Raw genomic sequence first — 19096 nt, 5'->3', positions numbered from 1 at the left:
AGGCTTCTAGTTCCTACCCTCACTGGTGATAAAGGCTTCTAGTTCCTACCCTCACTGGTGTAGACAGGGATCAGGTAAATGCTGAGGTAGTTATCAGGGAATAGCACATCACTCACAGATTAAAACATGAGCTGCTTAAACCAGCTTTGTACTTCAAATGCAAGGTCCACGCATGGCAGAAGGGGACAGGGCAGAGGGGACAGGGACAAAAGGGGTCAGGGACAGGACGACAAAATATTCTGTACAGAGATATACATTTTATTTATATATTTAAACAATCACATCAATAGATTTAAGATTTACAACTTTGGGGGGAGGGGCATACAGCTTCTGTAATTGACCTTTGAAAACAGAGAAAAGCGGTTTTGAAATTTGACTGAAAGCAAAAATGAACTTAAAAGCAGGGGGAGAGGAAACGCAGGTTAATGTTATTCATAGCAAATAGAGCATTTAGGAGGACAGCAGCATGGTTCCGTCTGACGGCTTTACAGATGTGTTTAAGGACTATTTAATAACATGATTAGAACACCACTATGGTGAGGGGGTGAGATACCAAAGCTTTATAACCTTTCTGTGGAGGTCAGAGGTTAAACATACTGTACCGCAGTGAGTGGGGAACTTAAAAACCACAGAAGGAAAATAACCATTCTGCTTGTTTACAAAAGGTCACCACTACTTCCACCGGCTCTGCTTAGTGTGCTGGTGTCAAGTGAGTTACGATATGTTCTCCTAATAAAACCGTGGCTTACAAACCAACCCAGCCCAATTTCATTATGAACACCATTATTATTAAAAGGGTTAAGAAGGAAACATCAAAATATTGATGCGCTCATGGAATATCACATGCCCCCCCCCCCCCCCCCCCCACGAAGGAAGTGGGGGGGGGGGGCATTAATTTATAGCATAACATGAAACATTACATCTGAACGTTCCTACTACAGCCCTACGTCTTCAAAGTGTACAATATGATCCCGTTAACGTCCGTCCACTTCCCTTGCTGTTTCAATCTAAACACCACGAGAGAGAGAGAAATAAAGAAAACTAGCTACGAATCCTTTTAAGAATAAAATTGCATTATCTTTTAGATAGATAAAATGGTAACAATCCCCAAAAGATTGAAAATATACTATAAAGGTCCACCTTTTTGAGCGGACCTCTAAAAAACACTAACAACTGATGTTTGGGACGCGGTGGCAGGTAAAGATGGTGACCTTGTTTTTATTATTATCAAAAGCATTCCTCTGCGAGAACCAGCGGGGTTCATCATCTTCACCGCGTCCTCCAGCGGTGTGTGTCTGAGGGAGGGGGGTTCCGTAAAGGTCCTAATGTAATCTATTAATTCTAGATTGCACTGCGTCTCAGGAGTTCTTGAAAGGAGGGAGGATCAGTTGTTGGCAGCGTCTGCCTGTCGTGGCCAGTTCTCCTCCTCGATGCCGGAGTCGTATTCCTCTTCCGTCACCTCCTTTGCCGGGGCCCTGAAATTCAGACTTCAGTTTCAGAGGTCACATTCTTTGCAGTTTTGCATTTTGTACTTTAGTTTTGTGTATTTTGTATAGTGTTTGGTTTTTATTCGTTTACTGTATGAAGCACAATCTCAGGAGGCTCATACAGAACCAAGCATTTCACTGTAATGTACATGTACCTTATATGTGACAAATATAACAAAACGTAAACATGACTCCCCTACGACTCCAGTGTTGCTGCGCTTCAGGAATATGCCCTGTGCAAAATACACGAGGGCCCCGGTTCAACCGTGAGCAGGGAGGTCAAAGAGGTCAAACGTTCTGCCGTAATGCGATCACAATGGGAGCTCCGCCACCCACACTGCTATTCAGAACGCAGTTTCAGCCACTCTCCTGGGCAAAGTCCCAAATACTTTCACTTGGTAGAACAAAAACAACCACTCAAAACTGTAGCCAACCCCTGCGCCACACAACAGCGTTTGCCAGTTGATTGGTTGGAGAAATGCCTGTCAAAATTGTGTCAGTGTTTTTCATTAAATTGGCTACTCCCCATAAATAGGAGCCAACAATGAGGTTCTTGCATCCAAATATTGCCCCAAGTCTCCACTACAACCGTGTGAAATCGGATTATTCTTTCCGCTTGGGACTTTTGAGTTTTTAACCAAAAGCCGATGGGTGCACCATCACAATTCAAATGCAGCCAAAGTGCCCAAGTCGAGGCACAAGCGTTCTCATGCTGCCATTTACAATCCTCTCGGAGGCCTCAAAAGGCCACCTCCATGATGTCTCTGCTTCAGGAGAAGTGAGGCACTGATGTATCTGCTTCAAGAGAAGTGAGGCACTAATGTCTCTGCTTCAAGAGAAGTGAGGCACTAATGTATCTGCTTCAAGAGAAGTGAGGCACTAATGTATCTGCTTCAAGAGAAGTGAGGCACTAATGTATCTGCTTCAGGAGAAGTGAAGCACTAATGTATCTGCTTCAGGAGAAGTGAGGCACTAATGTATCTGCTTCAGGAGAAGTGAGGCACTGATGTATCTGCTTCAAGAGAAGTGAGGCACTAATGTATCTGCTTCAAGAGAAGTGAGGCATTAATGTATCTGCTTCAGGAGAAGTGAGGCACTAATGTATCTGCTTCAAGAGAAGTGAGGCACTAATGTATCTGCTTCAAGAGAAGTGAGGCACTAATGTCTCTGCTTCAAGAGAAGTGAGGCACTAATGTATCTGCTTCAAGAGAAGTGAAGCACTAATGTCTCTGCTTCAGGAGAAGTGAGGCACTAATGTATCTGCTTCAAGAGAAGTGAGGCACTAATGTATCTGCTTCAGGAGAAGTGAGGCACTAATGTATCTGCTTCAGGAGAAGTGAGGCACTAATGTATCTGATTCAGGAGAAGTGAAGCACTAATGTATCTGCTTCAGGAGAAGTGAGGCACTAATGTATCTGCTTCAAGAGAAGTGAGGCACTAATGTATCTGCTTCAAGAGAAGTGAGGCACTAATGTCTCTGCTTCAGGAGAAGTGAGGCACTAATGTATCTGCTTCAAGAGAAGTGAGGCACTAATGTCTCTGCTTCAGGAGAAGTGAGGCACTAATGTATCTGCTTCAAGAGAAGTGAGGCACTGATGTCTCTGCTTCAAGAGAAGTGAGGCACTAATGTATCTGCTTCAGGAGAAGTGAGGCACTAATGTATCTGCTTCAGGAGAAGTGAGGAACTAATGTATCTGCTTCAGGAGAAGTGAGGCACTAATGTCTCTGCTTCAGGAGAAGTGAGGAACTAATGTATCTGCTTCAAGAGAAGTGAGGCACTAATGTATCTGCTTCAAGAGAAGTGAAGCACTAATGTATCTGCTTCAAGAGAAGTGAGACACTAATGTATCTGCTTCAGGAGAAGTGAGGCACTAATGTCTCTGCTTCAAGAGAAGTGAGGCACTAATGTATCTGCTTCAAGAGAAGTGAGGCACTAATGTCTCTGCTTCAAGAGAAGTGAGGCACTAATGTCTCTGCTTCAGGAGAAGTGAGGCACTAAATCTGCTTCAGGAGAAGTGAGGCACTGATGTCTCTGCTTCAAGAGAAGTGAGGCACTAATGTCTCTGCTTCAAGAGAAGTGAGGCACTAATGTCTCTGCTTCAAGAGAAGTGAGGCACTAATGTCTCTGCTTCAAGAGAAGTGAGGCACTAATGTCTCTGCTTCAAGAGAAGTGAGGCACTAATGTCTCTGCTTCAGGAGAAGTGAGGCACTAAATCTGCTTCAGGAGAAGTGAGGCACTGATGTCTCTGCTTCAAGAGAAGTGAGGCACTAATGTCTCTGCTTCAAGAGAAGTGAGGCACTAATGTCTCTGCTTCAAGAGAAGTGAGGCACTAATGTCTCTGCTTCAAGAGAAGTGAGGCACTAATGTCTCTGCTTCAAGAGAAGTGAGGCACTAATGTCTCTGCTTCAAGAGAAGTGAGGCACTAATGTCTCTGCTTCAAGAGAAGTGAGGCACTAATGTCTCTGCTTCAGGAGAAGTGAGGCACTAAATCTGCTTCAAGAGAAGTGAGGCACTAATGTATCTGCTTCAGGAGAAGTGAGGCACTAATGTATCTGCTTCAAGAGAAGTGAGGCACTAAATCTGCTTCAGGAGAAGTGAGGCACTGATGTCTCTGCTTCAAGAGAAGTGAAGCACTAATGTATCTGCTTCAAGAGAAGTGAAGCACTAATGTATCTGCTTCAGGAGAAGTGAGGCACTAAATCTGCTTCAGGAGAAGTGAGGCACTGATGTCTCTGCTTCAAGAGAAGTGAGGCACTGATGTCTCTGCTTCAAGAGAAGTGAAGCACTAATGTCTCTGCTTCAAGAGAAGTGAGGCACTAATGTCTCTGCTTCAGGAGAAGTGAGGCACTAATGTATCTGCTTCAAGAGAAGTGAGGCACTAATGTATCTGCTTCAGGAGAAGTGAGGCACTAATGTATCTGCTTCAAGAGAAGTGAGGCACTATTGTCTCTGCTTCAGGAGAAGTGAGGCACTGATGTCTCTGCTTCAAGAGAAGTGAGGCACTAATGTATCTGCTTCAGGAGAAGTGAGGCACTAATGTACAGTCAGGGAATTGTACCCCTCAGTTACAGTATCTGCTTCAAGAGAAGTGAGGCACTAATGTCTCTGCTTCAGGAGAAGTGAAGCACTAATGTCTCTGCTTCAAGAGAAGTGAAGCACTAATGTCTCTGCTTCAGGAGAAGTGAGGCACTAATGTATCTGCTTCAGGAGAAGTGAGGCACTAATGTCTCTGCTTCAAGAGAAGTGAAGCACTAATGTATCTGCTTCAGGAGAAGTGAGGCACTAAATCTGCTTCAGGAGAAGTGAGGCACTAATGTCTCTGCTTCAGGAGAAGTGAGGCACTAATGTATCTGCTTCAAGAGAAGTGAGGCACTAATGTATCTGCTTCAAGAGAAGTGAGGCACTAATGTCTCTGCTTCAAGAGAAGTGAGGCACTAATGTATCTGCTTCAGGAGAAGTGAGGCACTAATGTATCTGCTTCAGGAGAAGTGAGGAACTAATGTATCTGCTTCAGGAGAAGTGAGGCACTAATGTCTCTGCTTCAGGAGAAGTGAGGAACTAATGTATCTGCTTCAAGAGAAGTGAGGCACTAATGTCTCTGCTTCAGGAGAAGTGAGGCACTAATGTCTCTGCTTCAGGAGAAGTGAGGAACTAATGTATCTGCTTCAGGAGAAGTGAGGCACTAATGTATCTGCTTCAGGAGAAGTGAAGCACTAATGTATCTGCTTCAAGAGAAGTGAGGCACTAATGTATCTGCTTCAGGAGAAGTGAAGCACTAATGTATCTGCTTCAAGAAAAGTGAAGCACTAATGTATCCGCTTCAAGAGAAGTGAGGCACTAATGTATCTGCTTCAGGAGAAGTGAGGCACTAAATCTGCTTCAAGAGAAGTGAGGCACTAATGTCTCTGCTTCAGGAGAAGTGAGGCACTAATGTATCCGCTTCAAGAGAAGTGAGGCACTAATGTATCTGCTTCAGGAGAAGTGAGGCACTAAATCTGCTTCAAGAGAAGTGAGACACTAATGTATCTGGAGTCTGCTTCAGGAGAGGAACTAACCTGACGTATCTGGGTTCCGTTTTGCCTTGGACAACGTCTTTGGTCAACTCCACAGCTATGATGTCAGAGTCAGGCACCTCAAACATAGGCTCTAGCAGCAGCTTTTCCTGTCAAAGACATAATTTATATGTTTAGTTTAGTTTATTTCGACAATCAATAACAACTGCACAGCCAACAGTCATGCACACATTATAAAATCATCAAGGTTGACACATTAAAGTTTCAAAAATGTATTTCCATTGTGGATCTCTTTTAACACATAGTCTGCCAGGCATTGTGCCCATCTTTGTGCCCTCTCTGCCAGCACTGTAAGCCTATGGAGTGGCTCACCTTCTTTGCAGGGCTATAACTTCTTAAATATTATAGCTATATCGACATTACTATGGCCCATTCAACATCGGGTATCTATCGTTCCGGATGTGGGAACGTTATATTTTTCCATTCATACATTGTCGTGCTAGTACCCTCGTGAATATAAGTGTTTTTAGACTGTATAGCAGTAATTCCTAAAGTTATAGGAGTTATAGGCCCGACGCATATGATACATTATCGATTGGCGTTTTGTTCCTATACACACTATATAAAAGAATTCCAATGTATATGATCGGTATACATTATGCTTCATCATGCGTGAAGGAAAGGGGGGGTCGTTTATAATTCCTTGATGGTCAGTAACGGCTTTTTTTAGTATGGGTTGATACGTTGATCAGATGGATTGCAGTGAAATAAATAAACAATCAAGCTGAAAATAACGTTAGAGACTGGAGGAAAGATATTCCAATTATTTGATGTTGATCTGCTAGATCCATTTTCCGTTTGTATGACGCAATAAACGCCAAAATCATATTGATTCTTGCGTTTCGAAAGCGATCCAATGCACTCGAGTGTGTATCTAGACCCACGTTACAATATATCTCTGCCGGAGGAATTTCCCTGATGCACCGAGCGCCACTTCCGGTTTGGCGTGGAGTGTAACTCGCCCGAAATCCACCAGGGGGCGGTATTGATGCGTTGCAATATCAGACCGGGTCCAGCTGCGTCCCCGGAGGGAGGCTGGATGAATTATGAATGCCATGGCGAAAAAATGAAATATTGATCCAAAAACGAGTTTACGCGCACAACGATTGGCGGGCAATAACGAGTATACTCGTTGTTGGCGCACAATGTGTTAAAAGACAAGATTAATAGGCAGACATGACAGTGGCAGGTCTAACACAGCTTGAATCATAAAATACATAAATATATATCATAAAAAGATACAATAAAAAATTTAACGACATGATATAAAATCAGCTCACAGATATCAGCTCAAATAAAATAAAAATACTTGGTGACCGCCCGAGTGTAATAATGTATATGTTCATGTGAGTCAAGACACGAGTTGAAGTTGTACAGCAGCACCACCACTAGAGAATTCACATACCATGATTGATCTGAGCCCACGTGCTCCAGTCTTTTTCTCCAGGGCCAGTCTAGCGATAGCTCTCAAGGCATCTGTAGTCACATTCAGTTCACACTAGAACAGAACACACACAGAGGATCCATTACAACTCATCACATCTGATAGACCAAAAACAAAGTAAACGGTCATGGAATGCCAGGTGTGCCAAGAAGTTTCCTCCCATCCTGTCGATTTACTTTACCATTAAAAGGTAAAGTTTTGCATATGTTCACGATCCTCTTATGGGATATGTCACTGACACACCAGCTACTGTATGTGCTTGTCAGAGTACATGCCTTGTTTTTTGGTTTACTAAACTAATAACAAGCTCATATGTAGCTGGTGTGTTGGTGACGAAATATATCATCATGAATATATGCAAATCACTGTAATGTCTTACCCGTGACTGGCCATTTGTATTTACTTTTGTATTTACTTTCTGTTCAGAGGTCTGTACACGTCATTTTTAACACTTTGGTCGCCAGGCTTATATTCTTAATATACCATCCTCCGCCAGCTCTATTTGTCTATGGGGATGTTTACCTTCTTTGCAGGGCTATAACTTTTTAAATTGTATTGCTAAATTGACATTACTATGGCCCATTCAACGTCAAGTATCTATTGTTCAGGGTGTAGCAACGTTATACTTTTTCATTCACATATTCATACTAAAATACGGTCTAAAGTATAAGTATGTTTTTATCGTGGGCGGCTACGTGGCGTAGTGGGCAAGGCGCTCACCACGAATGCAGAGACGCTGGGATCGCCTGTTCGATCCCAGCGCTCCACATTGCTTTCAGTTTAGCTGGTCGTCCATACTAATACACATTGGCCGTATTAGGGGGTGGGAAACTGATGGGTGGGGATCGGGCGTTGTGGACAGCGACTCCTACAGGTCGGTTGGTGCGCCTGCGCAGTAGAATCAGGAAGTGTCGGGGGCAGCGTGAGCCTCCCACGCGTTACTCCTCGCCACTGAGAGATCGAGCTGCGCAGGTGAAAAGATGCGACTGCTGTTACCTCAAGTACCGGAGGGGACTTGTGCTATGTATGACTTAGGTCGCTTTCACACAGGGGCTGTTTGGTCCGGACTTTCGGACCAGAATTCGATAGTCCGGTTTTTCGGGTCTGTGTGAATGCGCGTCGAACTCGGTTTGCGGACCAAACAGTCGAACTCTGGTCCGCCTGAAAACGTCTGTCTCGGTTCGGCTTCATCGAACCAAACGCGAACCAAATATAGGAAGTGATTATTATTACCACTGCTCGCAGCACTCACTGCAAAACAAGCACACTGCATCTAATCTCTCTATCTATCTATCTATATATCTGTGCATCTTGGGAAGAAGGAAGAAAAAACGCGGCTTATTATTATTACCGAGCGCGGCTTATTATATTATTAATAAAACAGCTACTTGTGGGCACTCATAAAAACACTGTGGTCTACAAGTTGTTTAGCGAGAGGATGGTGGTAATGTGCTTCAATAGAACAATGGATCAATGCCATGTCAAAACTCGGCTCCGCTGATCTGGAGGGCTCCACAGTCTACACACAGACACGCACGCGTGCGCGCACACACGGGATCGCAGCCACACACACATTTCCACTGTCCAATAGACAAGCGCCCTTTTCGACCGCGTGACATTGTTCAGAAGGTCTCGGTCCGCCTGACAGATATCTGTGTGAATGCAGGCGAACCAAATGAAGAATGCAACAATGTTGCAACTTCACCCCCAGAACCGCACAGAGTCCACCAAAACTATATGTGAAAGCGACCTTAGTCCACATTGCAGCCGGCTTGTGGGAGGCAAGAAACAGCGTTCGTGACAGGGGAGGGTTGAATTGGATGATACGAAATTGGGATGGGAGAAAATATAGAAAATGGGAGAAAAAGTGGATAAAAAATTTAAAAAAAGTTTTTATCGTTTTCTGCAGCTTTCTCCAGAACGTGATTTATAGCCCCAAATGCATTATATTGATGATCAAATACAGTTTGATAGGAATCTGCGCGAGATAAAAAATGTCAAATGGACGTGCTTCTAGAAGTTACTACTGATCATCTGATGTTGACCGGATGGGGGGGGGGGGGGGGGGGGGTCGTTTATAATTCCGTGGCCAACGTTAGATGATTCATCTAGTGTGGGTGATATGATCATTAGAGCAGTTAGTATCGAACACGTTAAAAAATAACGCTGAATCTTACCGTAGCTTCCTCATAGCGTTGGGCGATGAGCGTGGAACAGAAATATTCCTATTATGGGATGTAGAAATATGCGATCCATTTCCAGGTTGTATAATAGTATATACGTCCAAATCATGTTGTTTATCGAGTTATTGGTAACGGATTGCTATCCGTTGTGTCTAGCTCGAGTCCTGGGACTATTACCGAGTGATCGGACCGAATTGGAATGAGCACCAGCTTCCATTTCCTGTTTCCGCTCTGGGCGATCCGCCAATCGGCCACCAGATGGCGCTCTTGAACCGTTGGAGTTGAGAGGGGATCAACAGTAGATCTCAAGTCTCCGGGGGAGAAATATGATTTCGATCACAGATTTTTGAAATATTGATATCAATGACGTGGTACGGCGTCTTTGGCAGAATGAGCATGGCGGGGAATGACGTGGTACGACCATAGTGTTAAGCCGAAACATTATTTTTTTTAATCCACTTTTTCTCCCCATTTTCTATTATCCCATCCCAATTTCGTATTTCCAATTCTTCCCTCCCCCGTCTTGAACGTTGCTAGACTATGCCTCCCACTGGTCGGCTGTAGTGAGGATAGAAGCCTTGCATCACGTGTCCCCTCCGGTACACGAGGAGGCAGCCTGTCGCATCTTTTCACCGCAGCAGCTCGAATTGTGGCGAGGAGTAACGCATGGGAGGCTCACGCTGCCCCCGATACTTCCTGTTTCCGCCGCACCGGCGTCACCCAACGGACCTGTAGGAGTCACTGTCCACAACGTCCAATCCCCACCCACCGGCTTTCCCACCCTCTAACACTGCCAATAAATTGTTAGACTAGAAGTCTTTATTTGTCATGTAGTTTAACACACACACACGAGATGGGCGACCCACAGGAACACACACACACACATGCACTGAGTCGCCGATGAAATGTCTCTGCACTTTTCCCATCCCGTTGTCCTTCCCCCCCAAGGGCAGCCGGGAGCAGATAGGGCGTCAACGTGAGCCGCGCCCCCAGGGACCAATCCAAGTGCTCCTGTCCATCTTCGTCAAGGACGCCACAGCATTAGCGATCTGTTGTGCATGTTTTTCCATTGGGTTTATCTTATCGGGGGGGAAACCCTTGCGTTAGTATGGCGGCTGGCCAAGCCGGTAGCAACGCAGAGAGCTGGGCTTGATACCAGCATCTCCTGCGTTAGTGGCAAGCGCCTTGCCCACTGCGCCACTCAGCCACCCAAGCCGAAACATTTTATTTAATTTATTTGTGCTTTATTTGACCTCGGGAGGGTACATGATAGTATCATAAATTACAATAATGTAAAGTAAACCGTAAAACAAGAGCAGTCACACATTCAAAAACACAACAGTACAAATAAATAAAATAAATTGGACATGGGGCGCCCAAGTGGCGAACCATGTAACGCGCTGCGTCGCGGCACGGCCGACCCGGGTTCGATTCCCGGACCCGGCGTCATTTGCCGAATGTCTTCCCCCCACTCTGTCTCCCGCTATTCCTCTCTCTCTCTCTACTGGACTGCCCAGTAGAAAAAAGCGATAAACGCTAAAAAATTTATCTTTAAAAAAAATAAATGGGACAGTAGCAGGCCAAAGAATTACAAGTTGACAATGTTCTGTTGTTGATTAACACTTTAACTGCCACACACGAGATATCTCGGGTTTATTAATATGTGGTTGAAAGATTTCTCTGAATTTTTCTTCTTTTTTTTAGCGATCTGAAATCATATTGCATCACGCGAGCCTACCCGAGTATACACGAGCGCCGCCGGCGATCATATGTGGAAAAAAGCGCCCCCTATCGTCTCCCAGATGGCATAAGGGATTTTGGAATGGACTCAATGAAAATGGATGGGGGAAAAAATCCGGTACTCCACATTTTCCAGTCCACTGATCCAGCCGGGGTTACCACAGTTCATTCTGGAGCCTCCGAGACCCGCGGAATCATGTACTGCACTGTACACATGGTGGATCTATAAACTTATCGATTTTTTCGAATGGTGATCAGGAATTGGAATATACCAGTTGGATACCATCTGATGTCAGGTAAGGAATCTATGTTATCAGTGTTAGGATAATCAGACTAATTTTGATGAAGTTATAAGCTGTTTTGTGAAATGGGCTCTTTCGGTTTCACTGTAAAAGTCCAAGAGGAAATCAATGCGGCGATTATCCGTGCGCGGCCCGAATGTGCTTGCGTGCACGTATAATATTGATCATCTAGCGTTTATTTGAAAACGATTCATAAATAGGCCGACGAATATCAACGTTGTGGAATATTCCAGTAAAAGACGATTTTCATAGAATGGTCCAGAATTAACTGTTCCAGAATGAACTGTTTTTTTTATCTCAAAACGGGTGCTTTTCTAAATGCTCTAAAACGGAAATGAAGCGATAAAAAACCAATCTGCCTTGACAGCACTGACTGGAAAATAGTCTTTGATAAGCGACAGGCAGATTAGACACATAGCCATAATTTAAAACATAGATTAGGCGATATTAATGTTAACATTGAAGTGGATGGTGGCATCAAGGGGGTAAAAAGGAAAACCCGGCGTGGCACTCAAAGTGTTAATAATCTAAAGCGCCCTAGTGAGACAAGAGGTATTTTGCATACATTGATGTCGTGTATGTCATAAATGTTATGATGAATTGAAAATGGGGGACCTGATGTAAACAAGACAAAAGTCTTTGGCTACTTTCCAAGTTCAGTCCTAACACAGCACCGTCAGTAACAGCCTGTGGGCGCAGCAGAGCCTCACCTTGTCCATGCTGAAGAGAGCCTGGTACTGGGGCACCACGGCGTTGCGCGGCTCCGTCAGGATGAGCACCAGGGTGTCCTCGTCCAGGCTGTGCAGCGGCACCACCACGGGCAGACGACCCACGAACTCTGGGATCATCCCAAACTCGATCAGGTCCCTGGCCTCTACATGCTTCAGCAGACGGTCCTTCTCCTCGATTTCGGCCACCGTGTCCGACACGCCGCTGCTGTTGGCGAGGTCAGCCGCTGCACGCCGCCCCTTCCCCATGTTGGAGGGAGTGCCGAAGCCCAGGTACTGCAGAGCAAGGAGGAGGATGAGGAAGGACTTCACAGGGTTCCCACACTGATAAATGAAATTCAAGGACTTTCAAGTACTTTTCCAAGCACAATTTGTCATTTTAAAAGGGCATTTAAAGAGATACACTTTTAAAGAAAAAAAAAACTGATCCAATATGTATAGCTTAAAACCAATTTCCGACAATTAGTTACACTTTAAATAAAACAATATAAATGTCTCGATTCAGAACAATTTGATCATGGATGAACAAAACGTTCAATGTGAATGGTTGATTTGAATTTGAAGGACTTTTTAAGCACTGTGTTAAAAAATGGGCTGTTTAAGGAATTCCAGGCCTTGACTTTTTATTTTTTGTAAAAAATCAAGCACTTTAAGGGCTCGCGTCCACCTGCCTCATATTTATGACCGCACGCGTCTTTTTTCAATGTATCCCAATGGGGAGAGAGCGTATGCGGCCGCATGCGCCGCCTATAGGAAGTGCGGTGCAGTCGGCTTCTTTTTTCAGCTTTTTTGTGCGGCCGAAAGTTGAAACTTTCTTAACTTTTCAGAGCGATGTGCTGAGCTCATTTTCAGACAACCAATCACAGCCATTCATATCTACCACTCTGTTTGTAACCTGACACCGGAGCTGCCTGCCTGTCTTGGCTGTCTCCCACAGTAGACGGGCCATTGAGATTTGCGACAAAACACAAATACACTAATAATAATAACTACACGAATACACTACTAAAAAGCTAATAAAAAGCAAAGGGCGAACTGTGGTGTCAGGCAATAACTATATATATAATTAATATACAATAAAGTTATTAAAATATGCTATAATATGTGCAAAACCGCGGCATGAAAAAACGATAAAAGGATGGCTGTAGATTTCTTTCTGTCATTACAAGATGCGCTTCATGCCAGCGCTGCCGGCGCACTATCAGTGTTTTTGTGAGCCAGGTGGACGCGGGCCCTAACACTTTGATTACCACGTGGTTAAATGCCAGCACCCACTTCAATGATAGCGTTGTGAACGCATAATCTCGGTCTTAAAGTATGGCTATGTGTCTAATCTGCCCGTCACTTATCAATGACTTGTTTGCAGTCAACATTGTCGAAACGGATTTTTTTTTAATTTATTATAATTATAATTTTTTTTAATCGGTTCATTTCCGTTTTATAGCATTTTGAAAAGCCCTTGTTTTTCAGGAAAATATATAGATTCCGTGATAAACGGCATTTACTGGAATATTCTGGCATACAAAAAAATAATTTTTCGGCCTATTTATGAATCGTTTTCAAATAAACGCTAGATTATCGATAGTATATGTGTACTTATGCACGCTATAGAAGCGATCTGAAAAGTATATTCTCTAATTTCCTGATCAGCGAGCACACACACACACATATGGGACACGTTGATATATCTGTGAAAAAAGCTCTGATTACCCCAAGACTGGTCAAATAGATTCCTTACCTCAGAACAGATGTTATCCAAAAAGATTATTCCAATTCCTGATCGCCATAAAAAAAAAATACGACAAACAAACGCTATATAGCGTTGCCGGCACTCAACTGGCGGCATGAACTAACGACAAAACGCGTCGCTGGCATCCAAAGTGTTAAGCACTTCAAGGACCTTGTGCGAACCCTGACTTCAGCGCCGTGACGAGCCAAGAGCCCTCAGATCAAAGTGTCCCTGACCTTCTCGTTCTTTCTCCTGCTGATGATTCGGTCCAGTCCATTAAAGGCCCCGGACGCCACGAAGAGGATGTTGGTCGTGTCCACCTGCACCGTCTCGCCTCTCAGCTTCCTGGAGTTCTTCTCGGGAACATTGACCACCGTGCCCTCCAGGAGTTTGAGCAGGCCCTGGAAAAAAAGACACAAGATCAAACTCCATCCAATATTGAGCATTAAAACTTGGCCAGGACAAACACTTTCTTGGTCAACAGAGTAAATAATTTTAGCAGATTTTCTGATTGGGTAATGTATATATTTATATTTATGTGTGTAAAGTAATCCCACGTATCCCCTTAAATCCCCTTAAAACTGTGCACCCAATTAGCAGCGGGAAAACATTCAGGAAAACACGTAGATCACAACACATTTTAAACTTGCATGTGATATTTTATACTTATCCTCCCAAACAGGACTTGCGTACTTGTGTGTTGTGGCCCACCACAGTATCAGGCCCAAACTGACACAATAACTTTAACAGTGCTTCTTGTGTTGTGTAAACGCACAATCCCTGTTCGACTCCACATCCCTTGCCCGCCCCAGCCTTCCACCACCAAGAGCTAGTCTGACACGCCAGACCCACGTAAAGCACACAAGCTGTACTCTCCATAGGGTCTGAAAGCGGCATGTTGAAAAACAAACAAAAAGCTTGCCGGCGAAAATAGTCGTCAATTTTACTCACCATGGCGATGTGTCTCGTCTCTCACGCTGCAATCAATTCCCGATGCTGCGATTATATACATATATTTATATTTACCGTATATATATTTATCCACATCAGTCTGTATATACCTGCATATAATCCTTTTTACATATCTGTAGATACTATATCTGTACACATCCCTTACCTGCTCTTACTAGTTATACCGCTGGCCAGTATGACTTAGTACCACCATAGTGTCTTTATACCTGTATCACTGTACATAATACTATAACACTGTACACACATCTGATTAGCACTATTACCCAGTACTCATTTATATATTTTATATCCAGTTTAATCATCTGTACATTGTATATTGCACTTTAATGTTACATTTGCACTCTGGTTAGATGCCAAACTTATTTTCATTGTGTTGTATGATGACAATAATTTAATCGAATTACATTAAAGTATAGGAAAAAGACAATTTCTCAATGTATGTGTGTGTTACCAAGGCAATGTTCTCAGACAGAAGTGTTTATATCACTATGGTAAGTCAAATTTACTTTAGTGATGACCAATGATTCACTAACAAGCTATTTGTTTATTTCTCAATGTGCTGCTTTCAGACCCAATGGAGAGCTAGCTTGTGTGCATGTCCACAGGTACGACATGTCAGAGACACAGCTACCCATCAGACTGAATACTGACCTGCTGGACTCCCTCTCCTCCGACATCCCTCAGCTGATGGATTCCAGGCACACTTCCAATCTTATCAACCTCATCCAGGAACACTATACCTACACAGGGAGTGCCCAGATCAGTCAAAAAGAAATACTTAAAGGAAAACTCCAACATTTTGGGAAATTAGCTTATTTAACATCTTCCCTGGAGTTAGACAAGAAGATACATACCCTTTTTGTCTCTGTGTGTGCATTTTAGCTTTGGGAATAGACGCTCCGTTAGCATAGCTTAGCTTCATCACTGGAAGTGAGTAGGGGCCGGAGCCTTACAGTGTATTGCAAGGTCTGACATTGACCAAACTTGATATGCATGACCTTGGTGGGCTCTAGGTAAACTCCTGAAAAGGGGGTCAATGTCAGACTTTGCAATCAAAAGTTAGGGGGCTAATAACCCTTGCCATAATTTCAGTGTGCCCCCTAACTTTTGATTGCAAGGTCTGACATTGACCCCCTTTTCAGGAGTTGACCTAGAGCCCACCAAGGTCATGCATATCAAGTTTGGTCAATGTCAGACCTTGCAATACACTGTAAGGCTCCGGCCCCTACTCACTTCCAGTGATGAAGCTAAGCTATGCTAACGGAGCGTCTATTCCCAAAGCTAAAATGCACGCACAGAGACAAAAAAGGTATGTATCTTCTTGTCTAACTCCAGGGAAGATGTTAAATAAGCTAATTTCCCAAAATGTTGGAGTTCCCCTTTAAAAAGGAGCAATAGGCAGCCGCTGATTTTGGGCAGAACTTGAAAATATTTCCAAATTTGATTACGCCCTTCCCAATCAGAAGGCATCAGAATGTCTCCAAAGCCATGCCCTGATAGGTAGCTAGCAGGCAGCTATATGTTACCGAACTGTGTACTTTTAAGGGTACCGTCCGAAATACGTCGAGTACCGATAAACGTTAGATCAATCGGTGCCACATTTTAGTACCAAAGACCCACCCAGTTAGAAAATAATCCAAATTCCAATGACATGCAATTGTCATTTCATAATAGACCCAGACCAGCGCGGACCTTCAATGACACGCAATTGTCATTTCATAATAGACACAGACCATTGCAGACCTTCAATGACACACAATTGTCATTTCATAATAGACACAGACCAGTTTTCACTGTGCAGTGAAACTCTGTGAGCAATGGGTCCAATGCATCTAACATGCTTTGCATCCTCGCCATTCCTGTATGTCCACATTGCGGTAATAACCTTACTGTAACTAACATTAGCTGCTGCTGCTAGCGCTAACTAAGCTAACCCTGGAAACGCTCACAGCAGAGAAATACTAAGCCAAACGTTACACTGTAAAAAACTAACTAGATAGTTGATGATAATAAACATTTAATATCATTAGCTGAAATATTCTAAAATCATTAAGCCATTCTCCCTTTCTGTGTGTATGTGCACGCACACGTCCCATCTCTGGTCTTTAACATAAAAAAAATAGTTGTATGAATGGTTTGGGAGAGGGAGGTAGGGACTAGGAGGGGTTTTTGTTTGTGTGGTGTGATAACAATGAACAATGAGAAGTTTCGACTCCTGTATCGATTCGCAGGTACTGGTACCGGTACCAGTATTGGTTCAAATGTGAACGGTACGGTACCCAACCCTAATTATGGCAGGCCTTTGCATATGTGCATACTGTTATGCACATAACAAGTGAGCGTGTCACTAGAGGGTTTGATAGACAGCTCACTCGTCCCAATGACTTGGTCGTTCATTTGTTTTAGCTCCTGCCCCTTACTGGAACAGATTTTTTTCTGTTTGCAGATGGAAGACATTTGAACACTGTTTGAAGGTGTACTTGGTTATGTAGGACCAATGATTGTGACCAGTCATTGATATAATTGAGGGGAAATAATAGTTTGTTAAGGGTCTATTGTAATAAGGGGTAGGACATAACATTCACAGCAAATTATCTTTTAAACTATTAATTAATTTGTTCATTCAAAAAGCTGTACACTGCCGACCAACCTTGTTGCGCTTTTTCCACTGAATAGTTGGCATCTTGTAGCAGTTTGGCAATAACTGACTCAATGTCCTCTCCCACATATCCTGCCTGGGTTAGTGTAGTGCAGTCACAAATGGCAAAAGGAACATCAAGACACTTCGCCAGTGTCTGGGCCAACAATGTCTTTCCTGTGCATGAAAGGAGATGATATACAAGGATAAAGAGTTTAGTCAGGTAAATCCAGACATACATTAACCCATTCAGTGCCAACCACGAGATAGTCGGGTTAACTCGCCATATGTTGAGTGCCAAGACCAGAGAAAACTCTGGTTTTAATTGTTATTTCTTTTATTAGCAATATCCATACATTTTTCATCCATCCAGCCTGACATTATCATTGGGAATGGGTCTGAGCTCGAAAATGGTATGATGATACCCGGATGGTATTGCACATCATTGGATTGGATTGGATTGGGTGGGACTGTGCATCAGAAAAAAAACTCTGGTCCCGGGGTTTCCCTTCTCGGGCAAGCAGTAGCCGTTACCACATTCACTGGGGAGGCTGGGAGCAGCTTTCGATTATATGTTTTGGACTATAACGTTGGATCAATAAACGCGATCAATATTTGGAATGGTGATCAGGAATTGGATTCATCTTTTTGCAGAACATCTGATGTGAGGTAAGGACTGTATGTTACCAGTCTTGGGTTAATCAGATGTTTTTTTCTCCGCCATCGCAGCGTGTGTGTGTGTGTGCGTAACGTTAGCGCTGACCACGGCATGGATAATCGATTTTTCAGCCCGCTTCTCTAGCGTGCATAAGTACACATATACTATCGATAATCTAGCGTTTATTTGAAAACAATTCATAAATCAGCCGAAAAATGACAACATGTTTTGTGTATTCCACTAAAGAGCTATTATCGCGGAATTTCTCTGGAATTACTAGACATCGCCAAAACTATACTCGTATTCAAAACGGTATAAAACGGAAATGTACCAATGAAAAAACAATCCGTTTCATACATGTTGACTGCAAGCAAGTCATTGATAAGCGACGGGTGTATTAGACACATCATTTAAGATATAGTTTAAGCATTCGCAAATTTCCCCGTCCTCCCATTGACTTCAGTGTTGGCACGTTAGCCCTAATATGGTCATAAGGGCGTGGCTCTGAATGTGTTAAGGATACCAGCCACTACTATACTTCTCAATCCTCTTGGGTTTACATAAGGGATAATCCACAAGTAGATGTGTGTTAAAAAGGTTTTACGGCACGACATGGAGGCGAAGAACCACCCGTCGTGCAGCAAAGTGCCGTAGGACCGGTTAACAAGTTGATTATTCCACTTATACCATGGCCAAAGACAAAAGATGACATTTATTCATATTTTCAACATTCAACCAATAACTCATTGGACACCACTCACGTATAAAGTCGGGTTAACTCGCCATTGCTTGAGTGCGGGTTTTCTATCGTTATTTCTTTTATTCGATATTCCCATTCATAATCCATCGAGGGAGCCTGTGTTATCATTGGGAATGAGTCTGAAATCCTGCCGCCTTGCGGCCGGTATTGCACATCCTTAGAAACTCTCTGGCTTGGTCTGTGCGTCGATCTAAAAAGTCCGGGCCTGGATTTCCTTGTCGGGGAGGAGTAGCGTTTATAACGCATGGATTGCCAACGACGAGAGGGCCTACCTGGAAGAGGTAGAGAATCTGTCACAGTGGTGTCAGGAGAACTGCCTCTCCCTGAACGTCAGCAAAACAAAAGAGATGATTGTGGACTTCAGGAGGTCGGGGGTCAAGG

At 43.6% G+C, this 19096-nt stretch overlaps 1 protein-coding gene across 5 annotated transcripts in view; it reads right to left on the bottom strand.

The window, feature by feature from the left end:
- Window positions 1-237: 237 nt before the first annotated feature.
- clpxb (caseinolytic mitochondrial matrix peptidase chaperone subunit Xb) overlaps window positions 238-19096 on the bottom strand; it is a 36088-nt gene continuing 17229 nt past the window's right edge. For all 5 annotated transcript variants that reach the window (XM_084334724.1, XM_084334723.1, XM_084334721.1 and 2 more), the window contains 7 exons: window positions 17310-17474; window positions 15311-15399; window positions 13924-14088; window positions 11941-12234; window positions 6967-7059; window positions 5544-5650; window positions 238-1475 (listed from right to left, as the gene is read on the bottom strand). In XM_084334724.1, coding sequence (XP_084190850.1) covers window positions 1385-1475; window positions 5544-5650; window positions 6967-7059; window positions 11941-12234; window positions 13924-14088; window positions 15311-15399; window positions 17310-17474 — 1004 coding nt within the window. In that variant the 3' untranslated portion in view covers window positions 238-1384. The remainder of the gene's footprint in view (window positions 1476-5543; window positions 5651-6966; window positions 7060-11940; window positions 12235-13923; window positions 14089-15310; window positions 15400-17309; window positions 17475-19096) is intronic.

The sequence above is a fragment of the Notolepis coatsorum genome, assembly GCF_963971535.1.
Source record: "Notolepis coatsorum genome assembly, chromosome: 18".
NCBI lineage: Eukaryota > Metazoa > Chordata > Actinopteri > Aulopiformes > Paralepididae > Notolepis > Notolepis coatsorum.
This window is presented reverse-complemented; position numbering and strand designations above follow the sequence as displayed.